Source organism: Crassostrea angulata, chromosome 7 (assembly GCF_025612915.1).
Source record: "Crassostrea angulata isolate pt1a10 chromosome 7, ASM2561291v2, whole genome shotgun sequence".
In the NCBI taxonomy this organism is placed as follows: Eukaryota; Metazoa; Mollusca; class Bivalvia; order Ostreida; family Ostreidae; genus Magallana; species Magallana angulata.
In genome coordinates, this window is record NC_069117.1 from 33,897,334 (window position 1) to 33,919,757 (window position 22,424).

The 22,424-nt window shown below is 33.5% G+C and overlaps 1 protein-coding gene across 8 annotated transcripts; it reads left to right on the top strand.

Annotated features, from left to right (window-relative positions):
• LOC128192609 (phospholipid transfer protein C2CD2L-like) lies at nucleotides 1-22,338 on the top strand. 8 transcript variants are annotated; one of them, XM_052865414.1, is made up of 15 exons: nucleotides 1-546; nucleotides 4,114-4,209; nucleotides 6,327-6,446; nucleotides 7,729-7,833; nucleotides 9,643-9,861; nucleotides 11,008-11,128; nucleotides 11,237-11,345; nucleotides 11,618-11,682; nucleotides 11,946-12,073; nucleotides 14,840-15,026; nucleotides 15,970-16,095; nucleotides 16,803-16,825; nucleotides 18,247-18,322; nucleotides 18,676-18,834; nucleotides 21,308-22,338. In XM_052865414.1, exons 1-15 carry the CDS (start codon nucleotides 154-156, stop codon nucleotides 21,565-21,567), a joined length of 2,187 nt encoding a protein of 728 aa, XP_052721374.1. In that variant the 5' UTR covers nucleotides 1-153; the 3' UTR covers nucleotides 21,568-22,338. The 8 variants fall into 8 exon arrangements, with proteins under 8 accessions (XP_052721374.1, XP_052721372.1, XP_052721373.1 ...); XM_052865412.1 differs by lacking the exon at nucleotides 16,803-16,825 and adding an exon at nucleotides 17,570-17,697; XM_052865413.1 differs by lacking the exon at nucleotides 16,803-16,825 and adding an exon at nucleotides 17,573-17,697.
• Nucleotides 22,339-22,424: the final 86 nt, after the last annotated feature.

Sequence of the window (22,424 nt, forward strand, 5' to 3'; positions counted from 1 at the left end):
TCGAGGAGATTCCCCGAGTATTTGCAGCAGAGCTGAATGCGTAGACAAAAGACGCGCTGAAATTATTCGGGATAACTTCTACAGCAGAATATGGGAGTGAAGTTCAATTACAAGACATATCATTTTACAAGAAGTCGGTTCTGATTGGTTCCTATGGCTGATATCACATTGAAGCTGATCTGGTATCGGCTAGGGGAGAGTTTCGACAAAATGGCGAATGCGGGCCAGGGAATTACGGCTTGGTTGTTTTCAGACTGGGACGATAATTTGTTGGATGTTTTGCTTTTCGGATGGATTGGATGGGCAGTATTAGTCGTTATAATTGTCAATGCAGTGTTGACATTTTTCGGGCCCCTGAAACCCCGTGATAGTTGGGACCAGAGCACAAGAGGGGTTCCAGGGACGATTGTAGTAGAGAAAACCGGATCGGAATCCTGTCAGTGGTTGAACTCTGCTTTAAATTGGTTTTATTTACATTATGACAAATTTCCAGAGTTCGTGGACGCCTGGGTGTTGGGTTTGAACGAACAGACAACAAAACTTGGGGTAAGCATGCTAAATTCATGAATGAAAGAAGGAAACCCGTCTTGCATTTTTCATAGGGATTGTCTCAAAATTCAAAATACATCTGTCACGTACCGAAAATAAAAAAAAATATTAAAGTATTATGATTTAACCATTCATGTTGGCCTATTGATTTTCTGCTATAAATGTTTTCCAGCATCTGTTCGTTTAATTAGAGATAAGGGTAGGTGTTAATAAATGTAACTGTAGGCCAATGCAGGTGTAGTATCCGCATATCATATGTACCGGTATTCTTTAGAGAAAATTGGCAGTTGTAGCCTTCATCCATAGTGTTAGATAAAGGTTATCCCTGCTTAAGAGTCCGAGAAAATATCTAACAAATTAAATTACAACACGTCATGTCTATGCAATCTCTGTATTTGGAAATGCTACAATCGTTGTATTTATGAATACCAGCGAAAAGTTTAAAATTTACTGATCAGCATTTCAATTGAATTAATAAATTTTAGCTAATATAACAATTTAGACTATGCCATGTACTATAGCAATAGGCAGAGTATTCATACAGCTGTATTTAGATGATTTTGTAATAAAATACATCAATTTGGTTAAAAAAGATTATAATAATTTTGATTGTAGCTGACCAATAGGTAATTTACCTCTATGATTAGATGTGTAAGATTTGACCTTGTAAAAAATTGAAGTTTCCATATTTTTTATTATCGAGTTCAAGGATCTATACATCTTTCTCAGAGAGAGAGAGAGAGAGAGAGAGAGAGAGAGAGAGAGGAAGAAGCCCATTCCCTGGTATTTATTTATTGTGTGGCAGCAGGTACATTCCAAACCTGCTGTAGAAAATTAAATCACATTTCATCCTCTCTGACGGAATAATTACACAAAGTTTCCATGGAAACAGTGATGTAGGATGCATTTGTTTGTAATTGTTTTGTTTGAGAGATTTTTAGGGTAAATTTCTCTTATCCCTTTCATGCCAGATTTTTATGACATAAGGCAAGAATAGGTTGATCATCCTGTTCATTAGAGAGGAATTTGTTAATGATTTAGAAAAATATGTGCATGCAGTATTATTCTTGTGACTTTTGAAGATGTTCAGTTGCACAGATTCTGGTCCTTATAATGTAAATAAATTTTGATGCCATGTTTATGCGTTCAATATGTTATATTTTAGTTTTCTAATGTAACCACAAAAATTGAAAACACAGAATATAATTTTATACCTGTAAGGATAAAAAATATAGATTAGAGCTAAAGAAAATACCATTTATACAATAGCCAGTTTAAGATTTGTACTTGTATTAGTCAGAGGAGATTAGCTATATTATCCTGTAAATTAACTTCTGTTTTGTGCAAGCTCATCAACAGTGGCTTAGAGAAAAAAGACTTTTGTTTAAAAATACACTGTAGTGCAATGCACCAGCAAAAATGATCTTAGTGCAGTTACGACATGCATCTGATCTGCATGATGAAGATGACTCAAGACATATATATCTGTAGGATATATGAAATAAGGACGTTTCATCTGGTTTTTCTCTATAGTAATGCAGAAGAAGATAATGACTGTTCAGTTCATAAATCAATTCTTTGAAAATTATATCTAAGACTAAAGCTGCCAGTTATAAAAAAAACTTCATAAATGGGGTTGATACATATAGATATAAAAAATGTACTTTGTCAGAGTAGTGCCAGCAAATTGCATATTTCAATTAGCTGTCTTGCCTGTAAGTTTATACTAGTATATTTGCTAAGTTATCTATCAAATAAGAATGTACAGTCAAATTTACACAAATTTTTACCCCTTTATTGCAGTAGTTTGTTTCTGTAACAAACAAGGAAATAGACTGATAATGAAGATTGATTCTTATTACATGTTAACTATGTGATCGTAATATGTAGATCAAATGAATCAGAATAAAAATGATATGCCAAGGACTTGAAACATTCATTTTCAATGTTAATGGCCTATATTAATCAAAATTTGCAAAAAATCAAAATTGCATAATATATCATGTATAACGAAGTACATGTGTTTATGAATCAATGATCATACTGCCAGTACTGTAGTACGTGGCATGATCCAAACTAACCTTTGATCTGAGGTTGACCCCATGTTGTGATGATATTCATTAATAATGAATTGATAGTATTGTTTGCCAGCTAGTATAAACATCAGTACCAGAAGACTGAATATGATATATATGTACCGGTATATAAGTTCCTCATTGTCTGCTCATCAAACGTCTGCCAGGGAGATCTTGGCCGATTATTGATAGTCAGTCGGAGCAAGCTGTACCAAATGCACAACTGTGCAAATTCCTTGGGGAGATAGAGAATTTAGAGTGTTTAGATAGATGAGGAGGTGTTTCTTCTATTAAAAGGAACTTCTCATGGTTCTGATGCAACCCAAAGGGTATCTGGGTTTGGGGGTTATTATCGATCAAAGAATTTTGGTTGGAAGCCATGGTTTTAGCCTTTACAATTACATTCATATTACATTCATGAATTTATATGATGAATATGGACTAAAAATTGTTCTCTAGCTCAATTGCATCTTTTATTTTCATGTAGAAAAAACATCTCTGCATCTTATAGCTCTTTTAACTTTGAGAAGAGCAATCAATACACCGTAGGATTTTTTTTTTACATTAATTACAAAAGAAAATGATACCTATGGTTTGTACTTAATGGTTTGATCTGGCTGATACTCAGATAAAATTAAGGCAAAATTACCTTCATATCCATTAGTGAAAACAGAAGAGTTGGTTTGAAGTGGTAAGAGATGAGATAGTGATGGCCTGCTCAGAGGGTCTAACTACGCTCACTTGTATTATTATTAATAGTATCGTATATACCAGCTTCATGTGCAAATCTTTAGCCATTTACATGTTTTGGCTTGGCCTATTCTTATATCAGTTTCTTTACTCTAGCTACACTATATAAATAGTGCCTGTTTGGGAGGGTAACAGTTGAAATTGACACCCAGAGAAAACCATTGTCAACCGACGCGAAGCACTATTTATTTTGTTATACTGAATGTCTTAATTTTTAAGAAAATATTACTGCTTTTATATAGGAATAACGTGAATTCTTCAGCGAACCGTACGCGCATAATTTTCGCGCATGTAACATTTTTTAATGTTACCCGTTGCTAAGTGCATTGCTAACGCTGAGGGTAATAGAAAGGATTATGAACTGCGTCTTAACCAATCAGATTTCAGTATTTAACATGAAAGTATAACAAATTAAAATAGTGCACAGTATTTAAGAGCTGTTCAATTTTTTACTCTGAAAGTCTGCATCAGTGTCCTCTATTGCAGGCTTTGTTTTTCTGCATTGAAACATTTTGTCAACTCACATAAGAAAATGATACCATCACCAAAATACAGTAGAATTTAAAGAGTCGATCAGTAGCTAACCATTTCAAATTGGCCCTGTTTGAAACTCTCCCACTGACAATGGGCAAGAATGGAGTTAAAAATAGAAGTAGAGGAATGAAAATTTTACTGTTAATGAACTTTTAACATTGTTTTACTTGCCCGAGCACTTTCAGTACTTTGATTTTCCTTTCAGGGACCAGTACAGCTGAGGTTTGAGAGAGTCAAGTCCGGCAGTCTGCCACCTAAGTTCAGTGAGGTGACTTTCCAAGCTGGCCCCGAGGACAAATATGTGAGTATATTTTAGGCTTGTTTAAACAGAGGGTCACAAACGCAGGGATGTGTGCCTCTTCGCTGACCACAGCATGTATATATAGGCTGTAAGCCTACATAATCAGTGTACTTAAAGGACTATGTGCGATATGGTCAAAAATCTGCCCCCGATTTCAACAAATTTTTAAATAGTATATAAAAATGAAATCTATACAAATCATTGTATAGAGGATGCCTATAACTTTATTCTTGATTTTAGTCACCATTGCTCATTTGCTGTGTATCTATGACGTCACTTAAATGACTTTATTCCCGCAAATTTGCAAAAATATGAAAATATTCTCATTTTTTCTCCATATTTTGCATTTGGAAGTATAGAGCACAGGTCTGCTCAAGTGCAACTTCAACATGTTTTTCGTCAGATAGTTATACACATTATATTAAAAAATGGTACTTGAGCAAGCCTGCGCTCATTGTTTTCCAATCGAAAAACCATAAGGAAACACCCATATTTTGCTACAAAACATCAATTTATCAAAATAATGCAATCTTCATGACATTATATCTACATTATGACGTCACTGTTTTGATAACCTTTTACATCTTTATTTCGAATATGATTTTAACTATCTTTCACCTTATTTTTAAAGCTCTTTCTAAAACTTTGATTTTGGGGGCAAAAAATGCACATAGTCCTTTAATAGGGATCTCTTAAAGCAACACAAAAGGAGCTAATTAAAATTCAATTTGCACTAGATAAATTATTTATACAGTGTCTGACAGTGACCAAAGGAACATTAGCTCTCTCAAAATACCACTGTGTAACCCACATGTTAAGATTTAGGAGAAATTGTTGTTTAAAAAATAAACAAACCAGTATTTTCAATTTTCGGTGTTACATCATAGATTGAAGCATACAAACTACAATCTAATGAAATACAAGATATCTAGGGCACATAATGGATTATATATACCCACTTGGATTGTCTTTTAAAAAGACAATGAAAGACAAATCAATAAACAGCGATTTCAAAAAACCTAAAAACTGGCAGTATGATAATTATAAAATCACTTGTTTGAAACTTTAAATGTTAATTATCACCTTCCCTTGTAAGCTTTGTATTATGAAAGTGAGATATTAAACATATATAGCTTTATCATCTGACCAAAATAATGCATGACTAAGAGAAGTACATGTAATTGACAAGTCATATTTTGGAAATGTATATACCACATGAATGGAGTCATGCTCATAACCATTTATTAACTCACCATTCCTGTACATAATTATCTTTTGTAAAAGTATACATATGTACCTTAATCATGGTACTTGGCGTCATTAAGATCTATCATTTGAGTAAAACTATATCATAAACCTTCATGTACGTAATGCATGTACCTGGTACATATAGACTTATTTAAGGTCAGATGATTTTAAAACAACTAGCATTTATACACATCATACCAAAAAAAATGTGTTATATAGGAGAGTTATTGAACAAAACATCTGTGTCATGGATCCAATGGCCAGTGGCTTAGCTTCATCATTAAGCTCGGTCTAATCCCCCAGGAATCCCCTATCTGTCAGCAGATGTGTGACAGGTTTTGTAATCTGTACACATTGTAGAAGCCTTATGCTGTCAATTTTCTTGGCTTTTGCCATTCTGACAGACATGATCAGATTTAAATTGCCACTTCTACACTGTCATATGAGTTTTCTTAGTTCGAAAGAAGAAAAAAAAAACCCAGCTTGTTGTTGTTGAAACAGTTATTAAAATGTGTCACAAATTGTAGAAATTGTTCCATCAGTTTTTAATATTTTGCATGGATTTTGCACAATCTGCACTTATGTGGTTTTCAGTGAATAAAGGCAATTCTTTTCTACTTTTTAAATTATATTAATTTTTACTGTACAATATAAATGCAGATGTTTATTTTCTATGGTTGTCCACAAAGTGTTGCCAAAGTTCTCTTTCTTACTTAAATGTTGGAGAACCTTCAAGTATTTCACAGCTGAAACACACAGTGCAATGGTTATATTATGATTAAATATTAAATAAATGACTAGTCATTGAAACTTCTATAGGACAATCAGAAGGAGTGTTTTCCTGTACTGTTATGTGGTCTTGTTTGTAGGTTGTCAAATGCAAGGTGGACTCCAAAGACCTGTCATTTGCCATTTTCGCTTCCCAGCAGACTTCAGAAGGCGTTAAGCTCACCAACTTGACCACGAGCATACTCAAGCTGAAAGGCTCGGTGAGTGAAGGGCCAGGGACAAATTTCAATCAATCATGTTCTGCTGATGTTGTTGTTCTATTTCAAGCAATATGAGCTGTATTTTTTAGAATTTTATTTTGCTGTAAAAACCTGCTTGTATGATAAGTCTGCATATAACTTAAACTTTTATGATAAATAAGGTTGGAAAAAATCATTAATTTTTGTCAGAGGAAAGATATCTCTTCTATGGAACATATATCAAATCAATTTTTGTACAGGAGGACAATAATTCAATTTTGCTCCAATTAAGGCTTCTTAACGGCCTTTTTCACAAAAATTTGGCGAGAAGAAATTTAAAAACCATGATAGTTTTGTCATTTTATTCAAAAATAACATTTTCGTTAAAAAAAATTTCATCATGAAAATTGCAGCTCATATTGCTTTAAAATTCTTTGTCCCTTAATAACATTGTATATCCTAGCCAAGTTCTAACGAAGTAAAGTAGTTCTTTTGATGATTGAAACTACAATAGTGTTTTACCCCATGGTAGATATTAAGACAAATAAGCAGGTGAACGTCACAATCTATCTGGGCTACAAAAGATCAATTCTGTTCTCAAAGAAAAGTTGTCTATCAATGCAAACAAAGAGGTACAAAGATTTAATTCTTTCAACAATGCAAGCCTCAGATCTCATCTTGTCAGAGCTGTGTATCTTGTTAACTATAAACAAAGTGCTCCAAGTAGTGCACATATATATATATATATATATCATCTCCTGTTTTTATAATTACACAGCTTTTGAAATTACATAATTTGTTGGGAGCTTTTCACTTGCTCGAGAAAATAGAGGAAGATAAGGCTTATTTTTTTTCAGTGTAGGATTATTAGACTTGGCTTTTAGCGAATAAATGAACTTGAACAGCCAATTTGAGATTGGATCAATTTAGATGAATGGTAAACGATGAAATACATCCTGACAGGTGTTACGTAATTTATCCCATATAACACCCTTTGAGTTATGTGCATTTGGCACTCAGCAAATATTGTATTTACTTTCAAGAGACATCTTTGTTTACTGCTTTGATTTTTGCATTTGCCTGTAGATTAAATGCGTTTTCATCAATAAACCCTCTTGGGCTCCCAGTTTTTCATTATGGCCATTTCTGATAATTTTACATATAAAAGATAAGACTAGTCAGTTAGACACCATAAGACAGAAATACACTTGTCAATCATAATGATATTGTTTGGTAGTTTTGTTACCATACTAGAAATTAAGATATTGATATACTTATTTATTATAAATGAATTTTTTTGTAGCTTCGATTGGAATGCTTCAACAGAGGAAACGATATGATGGCTAAGGTCGCGTTTGAAGGTCGTCCTGATGTTCGAATCGTTGGAAAACCTGTGAACCCTTACCAGGTATGCACATACCGGTAGCTACTAGAGCTGTAAGATGCTTGTAATTCTTCCATCTCAAAATGCAAGGGAAATATATAGCCTTATGGCCGCCCATTGCTCCCAGCTATTCTGATGTAGGCAAATTCTATCTAATTATAGAATGCCTTATCAGCTGATGGGCTGCGGGAAGGAAATTTTGAGTATTTATTTTTTATGATAGTAGATAGGTGCCACACTGTTAGATTACAGAAGTTAGGAGATTCTGAAGACTAAAAGAGTCAGACATCAAGGAGACCATGTTTTTCTATCAGCTGAAAGATCCGTCTTGAGTAATAGCTCATCAAAAGTCAGGAAATTTTGACTGCTACCCCGCTAAGACTCGGAGATTATTTAATGTATTCTTCAACAGCTTTACTGTTTATAACTGTGTCATTTGACATATGATTTTTATGTTTTATGTGCTCAACTCACCATTGTACTTGATTTAAAGCAAATTCTTACCAAGTACATGTACAAAAACAACACAAGAGAGCCTGTTAATTAGTATTAATTCTGACACTAAGAAGAGGTGATCACTATTGATCAGGGTGTATTGTTATTGTACTAAGCACAAAGGGAGGATGAGGTGATCGGAGTATGTGAGAAATGATGAACTGGCTGTTGATGGCTTACAAGCTTCTCTGACACAAACAGTGGACATTCATTCAGTTGGATCAAATAATTGTTTTCTTAAGAGGGTACAATATCCTTGATAATTATGTATTATGTAAACATGTATTATGTTGGATTTTGCATATTCACATGAATTAGAAATTTCTAAAGAGTCTTCCAAATTGCAATTTTTGTGTTGTTTTTCTGGAATGATGTCTAAATCCCCCAGATATTATGTCAGACACTAGAATTCTAATCAGTACAAAGCAGGTAACCATTGGGAGGGTTACCATGGTGATGTGTAAAGAATTGATAGCAGCAGGCGTTCTGTGATGAAGATGTCAGATATGTATATCATTTGAATAGATGTGTTTTCTCACAAGCTGGGGAAACTTTATGTCGAATACTCAATGTTTTTCACATTAGTGGGAAAAAATATGTCTTCTTCCAATTGCCTTGGTGTCTGTTAATTAGCTTACATTAGAATTTGATGCTACAGACTAACTGTAAGATCAGGCTAAAATAGCTTTCCAAATCCTCGATCTTTCCACAGGGTTTTCAGATTCAGTGGTTTAGGTGGTGTAGATCTATTGAAAATGCATTCAACTTGTACAAATAAAACTTCAACTTCCCTTAATGTTCACAGACACATCATGATCAGTGTTCAATGAGTTGTGAACTGACGCAATGTTCATTTGCAGGACATGTACGATAATGTGATGATTCATTCTATTCAAGCTAAATAGAACCTGATTGAGTGCAGACCTTTGAAATGAATCATATATCAATAAAGATATATAAAGCTGTAGCTAAATAGTCAAAATTAATGGATGTCGTACCAATATTTTAATGAATTATTTTTTCACTGAGATCAACACTATTATTAATAAGTTTATGAATATTGCATCAATAAAAGTTATAGGATAATCTCTATATATGGATGAATAATTGAGGTATCATTAATTTCAAGGTGTTTTTTTTTTTTTTACAAATATTTCTGGTATATCCTTAGCTTAATGTTATATGCTCTTTATTTACCATAATTACAAGCACATATACATATTATCTTATATTATATTATTTATATTACATATAAATTAGGAGTTATAAACAAATTATTTAAACCAACCTACGGTATTGGGTTTTTATACATGTACATGTACCCTCTGCGTTTTGTAGGACCCCTCAGACCTGGTGGATATTGAAGTGGTGGAGGAGGTGGTTAGGAATGCCATCTGTCTGGCCACCACCGAATTCAACATCACCAAGTGTATAACCGGTCAGTCCCAGAACATCCCCCGAGTATGTGGTGGGTCCCCAGCCTCCTCCCCCGTCTCTCCCAAGCCCCGCAGCGAGGAAGTATTCAAACCCATTGAGGCCAAGCAGACTCAAAGCACGGTGAGTTCCTTGCAGAAATGATTAACTTCTGCTGTGATCACCTAAAAAAAATCTTTTACCAAAGCCTGAAAGGATGGGTTTGTTCGTACCTTAGATCATGTCAATTAATTCATGTTTATGAGATGAATGTAGATGGAACGTCTATAATCCATCCCAGATAATCCTGAAAGAAAGGAAAATTAAGAATGAGCACATGTGCTTTCGTTATTTTTGCTTGGCATATGTTAGCCACCATTGATGTTATGAGTGATTATAAAAAGGTATAAACTTCTGTTAAGTAGAATTGAAGAGACCTAACACTTTACATTATATACTAGCTGGTAATAACGTGTGAAACTGGAGAGTTTCAGCATCATTAGACGCTTAGTTACCAGAAAATGAGTTTAGTACATTTTCAAGCTCTTGTAATTTACAATACATAAATGACTGCTTTTCGTGATGAGTTTTGATGCTGGATCATTCTTATCAAGATACGCCTAGTAGATAAATTGCCCCTAGAGAGCAGTAATTTGTACGCTTATTGTGTGTCAATTTGTTTTACAGCAAATTATTGATTTTCAGGGGTGAGGTTCTCAAACTGCATGATATTGCTAGTATGTTATTGTTAATGTCACCTAATGAAAAACAGATAGAGTACAAACAATACACATTGACTGTTTCATATTCTAGAAAAGTATGCATGTAATCATTTGAAATTGGTTTTCTTGAGTAATATTGTATTACTAATTGAAAAAGATTTTCAAAAATTTCAATTGAGATTTCAGAAATGAAAAATTCCAAAGGATTATTATATAACTTGACTTATAGCTTTGTTGATGAATTCCTTATTTTCAAACTTGCTTGTTAATTTGTAAATTTTCAAGTCTGTGGAAAAGATTCTGTAACTTGTCAATTGAACTTCAATATACACTTGCATTATTAGTAAGTCATTTTTTTGCACAACATGTCTGATATGTTAAATCTCAGATAATTTCTCATGGCTTAGTGGTCCTAGGCATTTTGCCAGTAACTGAAAGGGTTGCTGGTTGAAATTCTGCTGTGGGTATTTTATCCTCATAGTGAAGATAACCAGTAAACATGACATCTGCCTTAACTCAGTGTTATTCTGTTCAAAACAACAACAAAATAAACTCTTTGATGTATTAGTTTCAGTCTCCAAACTCAAGCTTTGCAACCCCTGCACCAAGGTCAAACAGAACTTCGGAGGAGAAAAGACTGTTGGTCAAGGTCATTAAAGCAAGTGGACTGGCTGCCAAAGGGGCCACTGGTAGGATTAAGCAAAAGAACATTTCAGTGATACATGTACATTTGAAGCCTGATGGTATATGTTTGACTTGATGGATGCTAATTTCTCCTTTGCTTTGATTTCCCGCAGGCACCATTGACCCAGCCTGTGTTGTGTTCATGGATAATCCTCCCCAGAGCCAGATTACCAGTGTTGTCAAGACTTCCCTCAATCCTTTCTGGGATGAACAGTTTTTGTTGTAAGTAAAAGATGTATGATACATATATGTGTAATGTCAAAAAGCATGCAAAAAATCACACTACGATGGGCAAATGCAGTAAAAATATTCTGATGCTGAAAGTCTACTTGAGGATGAAATATGTGAAAAGAGCAATACATTTATAGAAACAATGAAATAACAGAATAAAACTTTAAGCAATTCTATCCTAAATTCTAAAGTATGTGATACATGTTTTGAATTATGCCAGCTTATTACCAATCACCAATTTTTTTTATGTCTCTTTTTATTAGTGAAATAAGTGGAAATACTAAGGAGCTTAAGTTTGAAGTCATTGACAAAAGCAGACCCACTGGAGGTAATAAACTACACATTTATAATTCAACTCTGGTTATGACAAGTTGTATTCTTCTTCTTCTTCTTCTTCTTCTTCTTCTTCTTCTTCTTCTTCTTCTTCTTCTGATGATGATGATGATGATGATGATGATGATGATGATGATGATGATGATGATATTGATGATGATGATGATGAGAGAGAGGAAATAGCGGTTATACTTATATCATATTGTTACAGATTGCCTTCTGACTTTATCCTATTTCAACAATCTTTTGTATATATAGAGAATTTCCTGGGTGAGGCGACAGTGTACTTTGATGACATTAAGAGAAATGCCAGCAGTCGACAGATCATCCCCCTACAGGGTGTTACAGATGATGGCACCATGGCCAGCGGCTCCATCACTGTGGAGGTGGGTCCCCTGTGATGTGGTGTCTTTTTACATGTTTTCTTGTGTTGATGTACATGTTCAAAATCAGTTTAAGATGTATTGGTCTTTAGAACAATTTAGGACTTTAGGACGTTAGCTTATAGTTTGTAACAAGAGATTCTGTATCTTGTTTTTGTATGTTGACATGCTCAGCAGTGTATAGCTATTGGCAAATAGAGTACAAATGTTACAATGTAATAAATGCATATAAAGTATGAAGCACTAGGTAAGGTATATCATCCATTAGATAGAAATGAAAAATTGCTTCTGCATTTTCACACACATTTCAAAGAAACATCACAGTAATGTTTTCAATTTCTGTCAAACGGAGATATATTTTTTTTAATTGAAGAATATTAAAGGTATTCAGAAGCATAGAATGACATGATAATTAATGAACAAATAGAGCAATGCATTGCTCAGACACATGCGTAAAATTTGATTTAATTTTATAGGAACAATGCATTAACAAACAGCTTTTATTATAACCAGATACTGTGGATTTTACAAGCAGTGTTCAAACATAATGCAGTCATCTGCTTTAAAAATTTGACAATGAAAAAATTTGTGATATTTATTTTGTGAAATTTTTTCAGTTTCGCCACCCTCAGAAATAGATCTTTTCAACCAACCCCTCCCCTTGATGTATATATGTGTGCCATATTTTTCACGTGTGGATTTCTAGACTCTCTAGTTGTGTTTGTTTCCATGGTTTCCAAGTTCATCATTTTGAGGATATTTGTTACCTTGACAATGGGTTTTAGTTTTGTGAAGGTGAGCTTGTGATTTAAAGGGATTTGGAATGCTCAGTGTTAAAATGTGATTCGTGCATATCTGCAGAGTAGATGTTAATAGATCTAGATCTTCTGTCCAGTTGTTTTAACAAACATTGCCAATACTTCTTGATGGATAGTGGCAAGATATGGCTATTAACTTGGTTGCTTTTTGAATTGTACTGTTGACTGGTAGCCATACTTAAAGATGGCTGACTACTGGAAAACAAATCTGAAAGTGAAATTCAACTTTACCTTCAGGAAAGAAGCACAGTTTATGTGTTGAGGTTTCTTTTTTATCTCTGTATGTAAAATCCACAGAATCTCTTCTCCATTTATTAATGTACATGTTTGTTTGGCATTTGCTGTTTGTTTGTCCTTATCTCCCCTAAATGTCAGATAAATGAATTCCCTGTGATGAAATTTCACTTGTCTAAAGGCTATTAGCCACAAAATGTTCCACATTTAGCCAAAAAAGTAATGGTTAGCCAAAAAACTCTAACTGAAATGCTCAAAAGTTGAAATCTGCCAAGTTTTTGATTGGCAAATGTCAAACAAAGAATATATTAAGTGTGGCCATGTTAAAACTGAAATACTTTAAAGATATTAAACACTGCAAAATAGAAACTTGCTGACGCTTCTTCTGCGCTCTTTTCTGTCTTACACATGTAGTCGGCCTTCTTTATTTTAGCAAAGCTCGCACAGATTCTGTCAGACAAAATCATATCTCACGGGCTAAATCTGTTTGCATCTGCTGAAGTGCCAAATAAAAGCGCATCAGAGGTGTATATATATCTGGGGAATATCTTGATGCTCTGCATTTTAAATGCTTGGAATGCTCTATAGAGATCGTGAATGCAGTCGTCGTATTGTGATGAAAAAGGAATGTTACTCTGCATGACAGGAAATTAAAAAAAAACTGCTGATTGTATGGAAAAATGATTATTGGCGCTTTGTTTCTTGATGAGTTCTGAAACTAGTCAAGATAAATATGAAATTGATTTGTAACACTGATAAAAGTTAAAGGCATGGAGAGTGTGCCTCTTTGTTTACTTATAACCCTGCTTACGAGTTAGAACTATTAGAGGTCAAGTTCAATATTACAGGTCAAGGTTATACTTATGTTGAATGTCAACTTTCACAAGACTTGTCATTATAACAGGTGTTTTGATAAGACATAGTCCTGAGTTGATTTATTTGTGTCAGTCACGTCTTCATAAGTTATTTACGCCATGTTTAGTTCAATAGCATGTCTTTTCTACCTGCTATAAGCTTCTACATGTATAACGCTTTCAAAATTATGATACTTTGGTACATGTATCTCTGTTGCACATTCTGCAACATCCATGGTTCTGTAAACACACATGCAATCCTACACAAACTGACATCATTGGGTAAATACAAAAAATCAGATGTCAATTTAAGTTTAAGTTGGAAATTATCATATTTGTTTACCTTGTCAGAATGAAAATGTTTTTAGAAAAATGTCAGCTGATAAACATTTTCAGGTTGTTTTCAAACCATGCAGACTTTGACTATCTTGACAGAACAGATTGAATGTAGTTCAAAAGGATAAAAAATGCCAGTGCTATAGATTATTGATAACCATTGGAATGATGTAAATAACATATGAGTGTATGCTTTATATGTGTACATATAGTTTTTGGAGTCATTCTGTATGCATATGCTATCTATATACCACCCACCCAATGATAATTGTCATTGCATGACAAAGTATTCAAATTTTTTGCCTGAGTCATAGCAAAATGTGCTTTTATCTTGATTTAATATCATAGGAAGTAGAGCTCGGAACAGATTCTCTGGCCATGCACTTGATACAAAGATCGCATTCAGTGAACGATATCTAAATCTACCAAATAGAAAGCACCACATTTTTGTTAGGCCTGTAGTTTAAGAATAGAAGTTTTTCACTTCCAATTTATATCAAAAGTTAATGAGTTTTTGTTCTGAACAGTTTCTGTTTTTGGACCCTGTTGATACAAATGGCTTAGGCCCAGTACTGAACCAGCAGAGGAATGTCACGTCTCCAAAGAGAACCATCCAAGTGAACCAGGCTCGGACACCAGGGGGCACTCTGGTTACCACGACAACTATGACAACAGAAAGACCAAGAGATCAGAAGCATGAAGCTCCTGTGGATGGTAGGAGAGTCACATACTTTTAGTTATGTATCACTAGCCTTGATCAAAACTACATTGATAGAGACTGCACAGGATAGAATACTGGTATTTTCACTGACAAATACAAATAAATCACAAGATGTAAAGAACCCTCTCAATATATTCAGGGAAGCCCCACATTATGGAATATTGACTCGATGTTCTATGCTATAGAACTTGATGAATATGACTGGATTTCCAAAAAAATATATACATGTATATATTCTTTCAAGTTCTTCCATTTTTCGATTTTGAACAGTAATTCAAGATTTAGGCTCCTATTGGTTACCTCAGAAGAATAACAGATATCAAATATCGTAAATGGACACAACTTGCACTAGTATTGACTGATATCTCCTGTGCAGTGTTACATATGCGAAATTGTTTTTGTGTTTATTTGATCTTCATTTAGATTGATTGTTTGACTGTATTTAAAGTTGTACATGATGTGTACATTTATTGTATATGTGTGATATTACCCTCAAAATGAAAGTTGGAAAGAGGTTCCACCAAACTAAAGTTAGCAGAAACTGATTTTTTGCCCCCTTTTTGACACACGTTCTATGGCAAAGCATGGTACACAGCCGTAAGATGATCCCAATAGACACTGGTGTTTGACATTGTATTAATAATTATGATATTAAGTACATCATAGAAATATATGTACTGGTACTAAGTTATGGACAAGGTGGCAAATACGAGGAGTTTATCAAAACTTTTGTTTTAAGAAATTAAGACTAACTTACTAGAGCATTTTCATCAGCATGTGTGGTGTGTGTATAGGTGTGAAATTATCGTAAAAGCAGAATGTGTGAAAGCTTTGGGTATCTGCAAAGAATGGTTGAATGTACTATATACTGCTTATGATAAAGCTGGCAATATTAAATGACAATTATTTTGCATGATGTCGTCCTTTTTTTTCCAGCATCCCCACATTATGTAGAGAAGCAAAATGTTTTTGATTTTGATATGTCGGAAAACACAAGTATAGACACTTTGAACACGACCAACGCCAGTCTGAATCAACAGAATTTGTCTCTCTCATCTTCAGGTAATTTTAGACCATCAAGTATATCTTTTTATTCTAATATAATTATGAGTACTCAAACCGAAACAGGTAGATGTGAAGTTTTTGCAGTATGCTACTGGGATCTTTTGGAGGGGGCTACAATGGGTCACCTTGCTTTTATTTTGCTGATGATCTGTGCAAGCAAGGGATCAATAACTCATGGGTTTAAGCTGTAGAGTTTGAGTTATCAGGTTTTGGAATAATTGTTCAGTAAAAAGGCATATATTTATGTCTTATGCATGCATGATTCTGGTTTGAACTTGTAGCCAATATTATATTATTCGTGATTGTGTCCAATATGTCAGAATGCCATTTTTGTGTTTTTTAATAGAGGTGATAGACTGATGTTTTTGAAAACGTTTGTAGCACTTAATTTTATTTTTACTGTTTTCACTCAATAAGATTCATTCAAAGTCATAAAAAATCAACACTTCCTATGAGTGTAAACAGACATTTTATTTTTTCACGTTTTTATTTTTTGGGGGGGGGGGGGGGGGGATGACTCCTATTCATGTTTTTGGTCCATCAATTGTTCTTGAAATCATTACCGATTTTAAGTTTTGCAATAAGTAAATGCAAAAATTGACCTCTTTCCAACTGCAATTTTCAATATGCCCCCACCCCTCTCTCTCTCTCGCTCTCTCTGTACTGTTGTCAACACTGTGTGTAGCACACTGCCTAATTTTCAGACTATGGACATGGCGATGTTCATGTAAGTACCAGAAGAACGAGCTGTGATATAAAACATAACTGTGTTTGATGCCTGTTGCACACATACGCACACCTCCCATATGTTCATGCTGTGAACACTCTGCATGGAAAGAACCCACTGCAGCTATAGGACTGAGCCAGCTGAAGTGAAAGCACTCCTTGTTTACTTATATGAATGATTCACTCAATATGTTAGTTCATAGTTATTATTTTCCCAAAACTAATAAGAATGTTCCAAGGTTTCTCCGAAGAAATTGAAAATAACTCTTAAACTTCCCAGTTTTTTCCCCATTTTTGATGTGGAAAATATTAGTTAATTTTGGGATGAAAGTGGGATTTCATTCAGTTTTTAACATTGATTTAGAATAAAACCCTAACAGTTTTATGTATTATCTGAGGTAACTTTAAAAAAAAACAATTTTTTCTACAAACTTTTCTATATTGGGTATTTTACATGGTACATATAATAGAATGGAAAACAAATTTGTGGAGTATTACAACCCATGAGTTAATATGCAAGTTAATAGGAAACAAAATATGAAAGTTAAGAGGAATCTTAATAAGTAACAGTATCTTATTGAATATTTCAAAAAGTATGTCAATCATGCATTGTGCATGATGTCCATACTAATCTGGATGTGACATTTTGATAGTACATGTATTAGCTTGATTTGTTTTGGGGTTTTTTGTTTTTGTTTTTTTATGAGCATGTGTTTTTCACTGGCCTTGCTTCATGTGTTTACAGCAGAAGTAGTAACAATGAATGGGGTGGAATCAGTGACTGAAACAGCCATTAGAGAGTTAAAGAACAGAAAGTTCAAATCTAAAACACCATCTAGGACTAGTACACTCATCATTACAGGGGTCAAAAAGGTAAGACAGAGGGGTCAAGGGTTAAAGAGGTTTAATCATAAAGGTCAAAGGGTTAATTGTAGATGAGGTTTATAAATAAGGTAAGAGACTGGGCAATGAAGCTTAGAGGTGTAAAAGGTTTTTTTAGAATCACCAGGAGATAAAATGCATGGAAAAAAATCTAAAATAGTCAGATTTTTTTAATGGTAAGGTAGTAAGATTGGGCATATAGGTTAAAAAAGGGGCTCACAGCTTGTATAGTTTATAGAAAAAAGTGTAAGGCATGTTGAAAAGTGAAAAGGCAAAAGGACCAAATTAAGCTAAATATGACCAATTTCAAGCATGCTGTAGTGACAATAGGTTTTTAATTTTTTTAGCTCTGAATGACTGCTTTGTTTCTTGTTAATTTACTAAGCAATTATAAATTACAAACAATAAAATAAAACAAACTTTCGAAAAAAAAATTCCTATAATTTTTAATGGAAATATTTGCTAATATCCTTATTGATTGAATTGTTTGCAAACCTTTGAATAGATATATGTATGATGACATCCTTTGCTCTGATTTAGAGCCCTGATGAGGTACAGCAGGAAGTTCCCGTGGTAACGACCCAACCTCCATCACCAGGTCAGCACGATCAAAAAGGTAACATTGCAACACAAAAAAATAAACCTGGTGTATCGTATTTTGTGTAAACAGAAGGTCAGATAAATGCAGAGATAGTTCTGTATAATGTTCCAGAAATATAGATGTTTCATTTGTATTTTACTTCAATTTCAGAGACACTTCTTAGTCTGTAAATGCTTTTATTTTATACTTTTCCCCCATCTTTTGCTATACATTTGATTTCTTTACCAATCAGCACATGCTGCTTACAAACCAGCGGTTTTACACGTATTACAAACACCACAAAACGTAGGGCACCTTCATTACACTTGAGTAGTACGTAGAACACTAAAAAGGAGCAAGGCTTAAGTTGTTTGCTTCCTGCTTTGCAGACCGAAAGAAGGGCATGTCCCTTGCACGACAAATCAAGAAAAGGTTTTCTCGCTCAAAGAAGCGCTCGCACAGTGCTGAAAGGTCGAGCAACTCTTTGAGAGAGGGCTCGAACTATCTGCAGCCACCCGACTCTGGCCACGGGAAACCACAATCCAAAGGTTCATCTGCATCCCTTTTTTGTAGTTCAGCCATTGTTGTTTGTGATTTACTAGATATTCATCAGAGTCCCTTGTTTATACATGTAGTTGGGTGTTGATTTTATGTTTTTGGCTCTCTCTTTTTTATTGGCTCTTTTATTTTTTGCTTGCAATATCATCCATGGTATAGTGTAATATTGATTACAGGAAGATAATTTGATTTATTAAATTCATATGATAGGTGTTGTTAAAGTTCATATTTTTTTCTCCATCAACATATAATAAGCATGCAAGCTTATGTTAATAATTGTCTGTGTATGTATTCTCCATTGCACTCAGGATTTTAGTTATAGGAAATGAAATATATCTATCAAGACATATTGTAACAATGTCAATTTTGAGCATTGATTTAAATGTGAAAGGTTATATAGTTTGGCAAGATTTATCTGGAAGGTCATTACGGGCCACCAGAAGGCGGTCTGTTATTTGATACACATTTAAATATTGTAACTGCGTTTCTGCGGGATGGTTTTTTTAATAGAATTGATTTTATTTTTAAGAATTAAAAGGAAATTTGCATTTAGAAAAATGTTTAATGCCTTTAAAAAAATATAAGATATTTTTTGGTTTTATTCTTAAATGTAAAGTAAGTTATAGACTCTCGTGTTAGGCGCGTTTTTATCGAGACTATAATCTTTTCGGAAAATTTCGGAGTTCTTCATTCTTTTCAAAACAATGCATTAGGATCGGTATACGGGACATACTAAAGACCTGAAATACTATATGATATATTTGAATTTCTATGTGCTGCGTCAAATAAAATGACTTTGTGTGTGTATTTATTATATTGTCATCTGCAATGTGGTAGAAAAATATCATGAAATAACATCTAAATTATTTAAGCAAAAATAGGAATGCACTGAAAATTTTAATTGACCTGAAAATTTGAGCTAACCTGATTCATTTTTAATTCTTTTGAGAACATCGTGTATTTTAACAAAATACCCATGATTATCTTCTTAACTGAAGTGTAGATGCATGTAAGATTTATAATTCAATTTAGGAAAAAAATTATATGGCTTATTTTTTACCTTTAAAATTGTGCAGATTCTACCGGATGAGCATGATCCTATATGTAACTTTAAATTAATTTATTTCTATTTTATTACGTGTTCCCTTGAAATCATATAAACTAATGCTGAAATTTTAATTCAATAGAATTCAACAATAAAAAATCAAATTAGTTTGAAATACATAATCTCCAAGAGAATAAGGATGAGTGGATACATCATACTATGGCAATGATCATACAATTACCGTTAGAAGCTTTCAATACTGAATTCGATTCTTAATTACTAATAATAGTTAAATGTTAAACTTCAAAACGTGTGGCTGAAAATATATTAAAATTTACCATAAAAATTAGTACAACCAACACGTTATTTTCGTCTGAAACAAGTAAACAACCAATTGTGATTTATACAAGAATTATATTTTTTGCGGCCCATTTGACGCTTTCGTCAATATTATTTCTTGTTTTTTTATGAATAACATTGCAACACAAAGGCCATTTCCAATATTTCTTTTAACATTGAATTTGATCAGAGTTGACATGGATGTATTTTAGTTAGTGTAGTTTAATTGAAACCTAAACAAATATTTGCTCAATATCAGTTTTATCAGTCTTTCAATTTTTTAGTGTCATAATTCATAGAAAAATCATGACAAAGGAAAAAACCCCAGCAAATATATATATAAAGGTTATAGATGGGATTATTCCTTCAGTGTATCTGATGTTTTTGTTCACGTAACAGTAAGTTGTCATTCAATGTAAGACTCTTCCCTTTTAAATGAGCATGCTGATGCTGATTATTTCGGCTTTCTGTGCTATAGCAGCTACTAAAAAAATTGCATTTGAGAATTCTTTTTCAAAAAAGTTATTTTGAAACATAAAAATCAGTGCCCTTAAAAAGTTCATGCAATATATCTACCAGTAAATAAAGCAGGAGGAAAAACCCTAAAATTATCATCGATCTACATTGCTATATCAAAGAAATGATAATATACCTATTGCTTTAATGATATATCAGACCTGGAGTTTAATGCTGGTATTACTTTCTAAATTTGGACCTTGAGAACAAAAGTTACCATGCATGCATATCATGCCATAGAAATTAGAGCAATACAAATACATGGAGAGTGTGAATCATTCACACACATTGCGAGATTCTATTGTAAGAAACACAACTCCCTCTGCTTTATAGCTATCATTCCCTCTGCTCCTTTATTAAAACTTTTCCCCTATATTTGTTTTTCAACACATTTTTTACTGGTATTTTATAAATATTAAAACATTTTTTTTTTAAGCCAAGATAAATATTTGTTCCTTTAAAATCTACTTTAAAAAAATTAATGAAAAAGGCAAGTGGCAATTTACATCTGCATGCCCTAGAAAGAATTTATGTTTATAACCTGTTCTGTGGTGATTATACAGATGACATAGAATTGGTGAGAGGGAAGGCTGAGTCGCCAGGAACACCTAATCTGAAGAAATCTCGCTCCCTGGGAGGAAGCCTCAAGAAGCTGTTCCGTAGGGGCAGGAAGCAGGACAGATCCCAGGGCGAGACTTCCAGGGAGAGCTCATTCTCGAGATCCTCAACTCGAAACGTCTCGCAAGGACCTTCCAGGGATGGTTCACTTAGTAGAAATGCTGACCCAAAGGATATGCAATATCAACAGACATTAATCTCATAGCATTATGTCATTGTCAATTAGAGAGAAATTTTAATATTTATTTTCTTAAAAAGTGATTATTTATATTAATAGATTAAATCTTTCATGGGTATGTAGCTAGAAAGCTAGTATTTTTACACATTTTGCCTCAACTAACTTTTGATTTGTGATTAAAAAGTGAGACAAGAAAAATATTTTATTTCACCTCATAAATAACAACAGCTATTTCATGGTGTGATAGTTTATTCTCATTTCCTCTGAGCAAGATAAACGAAATTTGATTAGAAAAAAATATGTGTTCAAATGATAGTCCCATGGTATAGAAAATTGATGTAAATACATGTACAGCCAATGCAAAAAACATTTACCAGGGGGTACATGTATCATATTAATTGTATGATGTAATGGATAGATATGAATTTTAAGCTTTTTCATTCAACTTAGCATTCATCCACATACATCTAATTGTCTTGCCGATGAGGTTAGTGCATTATGAAAATCAACAAGAAGCCAGGGTCTTCCTTTGGTTTTATTGTTTAACTGGTTCAGCTTACTGTGAACATACAGCATACATTGTCCCTTTTAAGGTGGTATGGGGCAGCTCTATATTGTGATGTATTTCCTATTGAAATGTACAAAAAAAAAATCAATAATTATATATTATTGTATTATTACCAAAATTGTAACATAATAGCGTAGCACAATCAATTAGAATGCTGACTACAACTCTGAAATTCATGAATTCGAATCCTGCTGGGACTCTAAAATTTGTTAACTTTTGAAAAAAATTTGTTGAAAAATTTTTTGGGGCAAATATTGTAAAATTTCAAAATTTTAAATCAGTGAATGTATTTTGGTTATAATGAACATTTATCCAC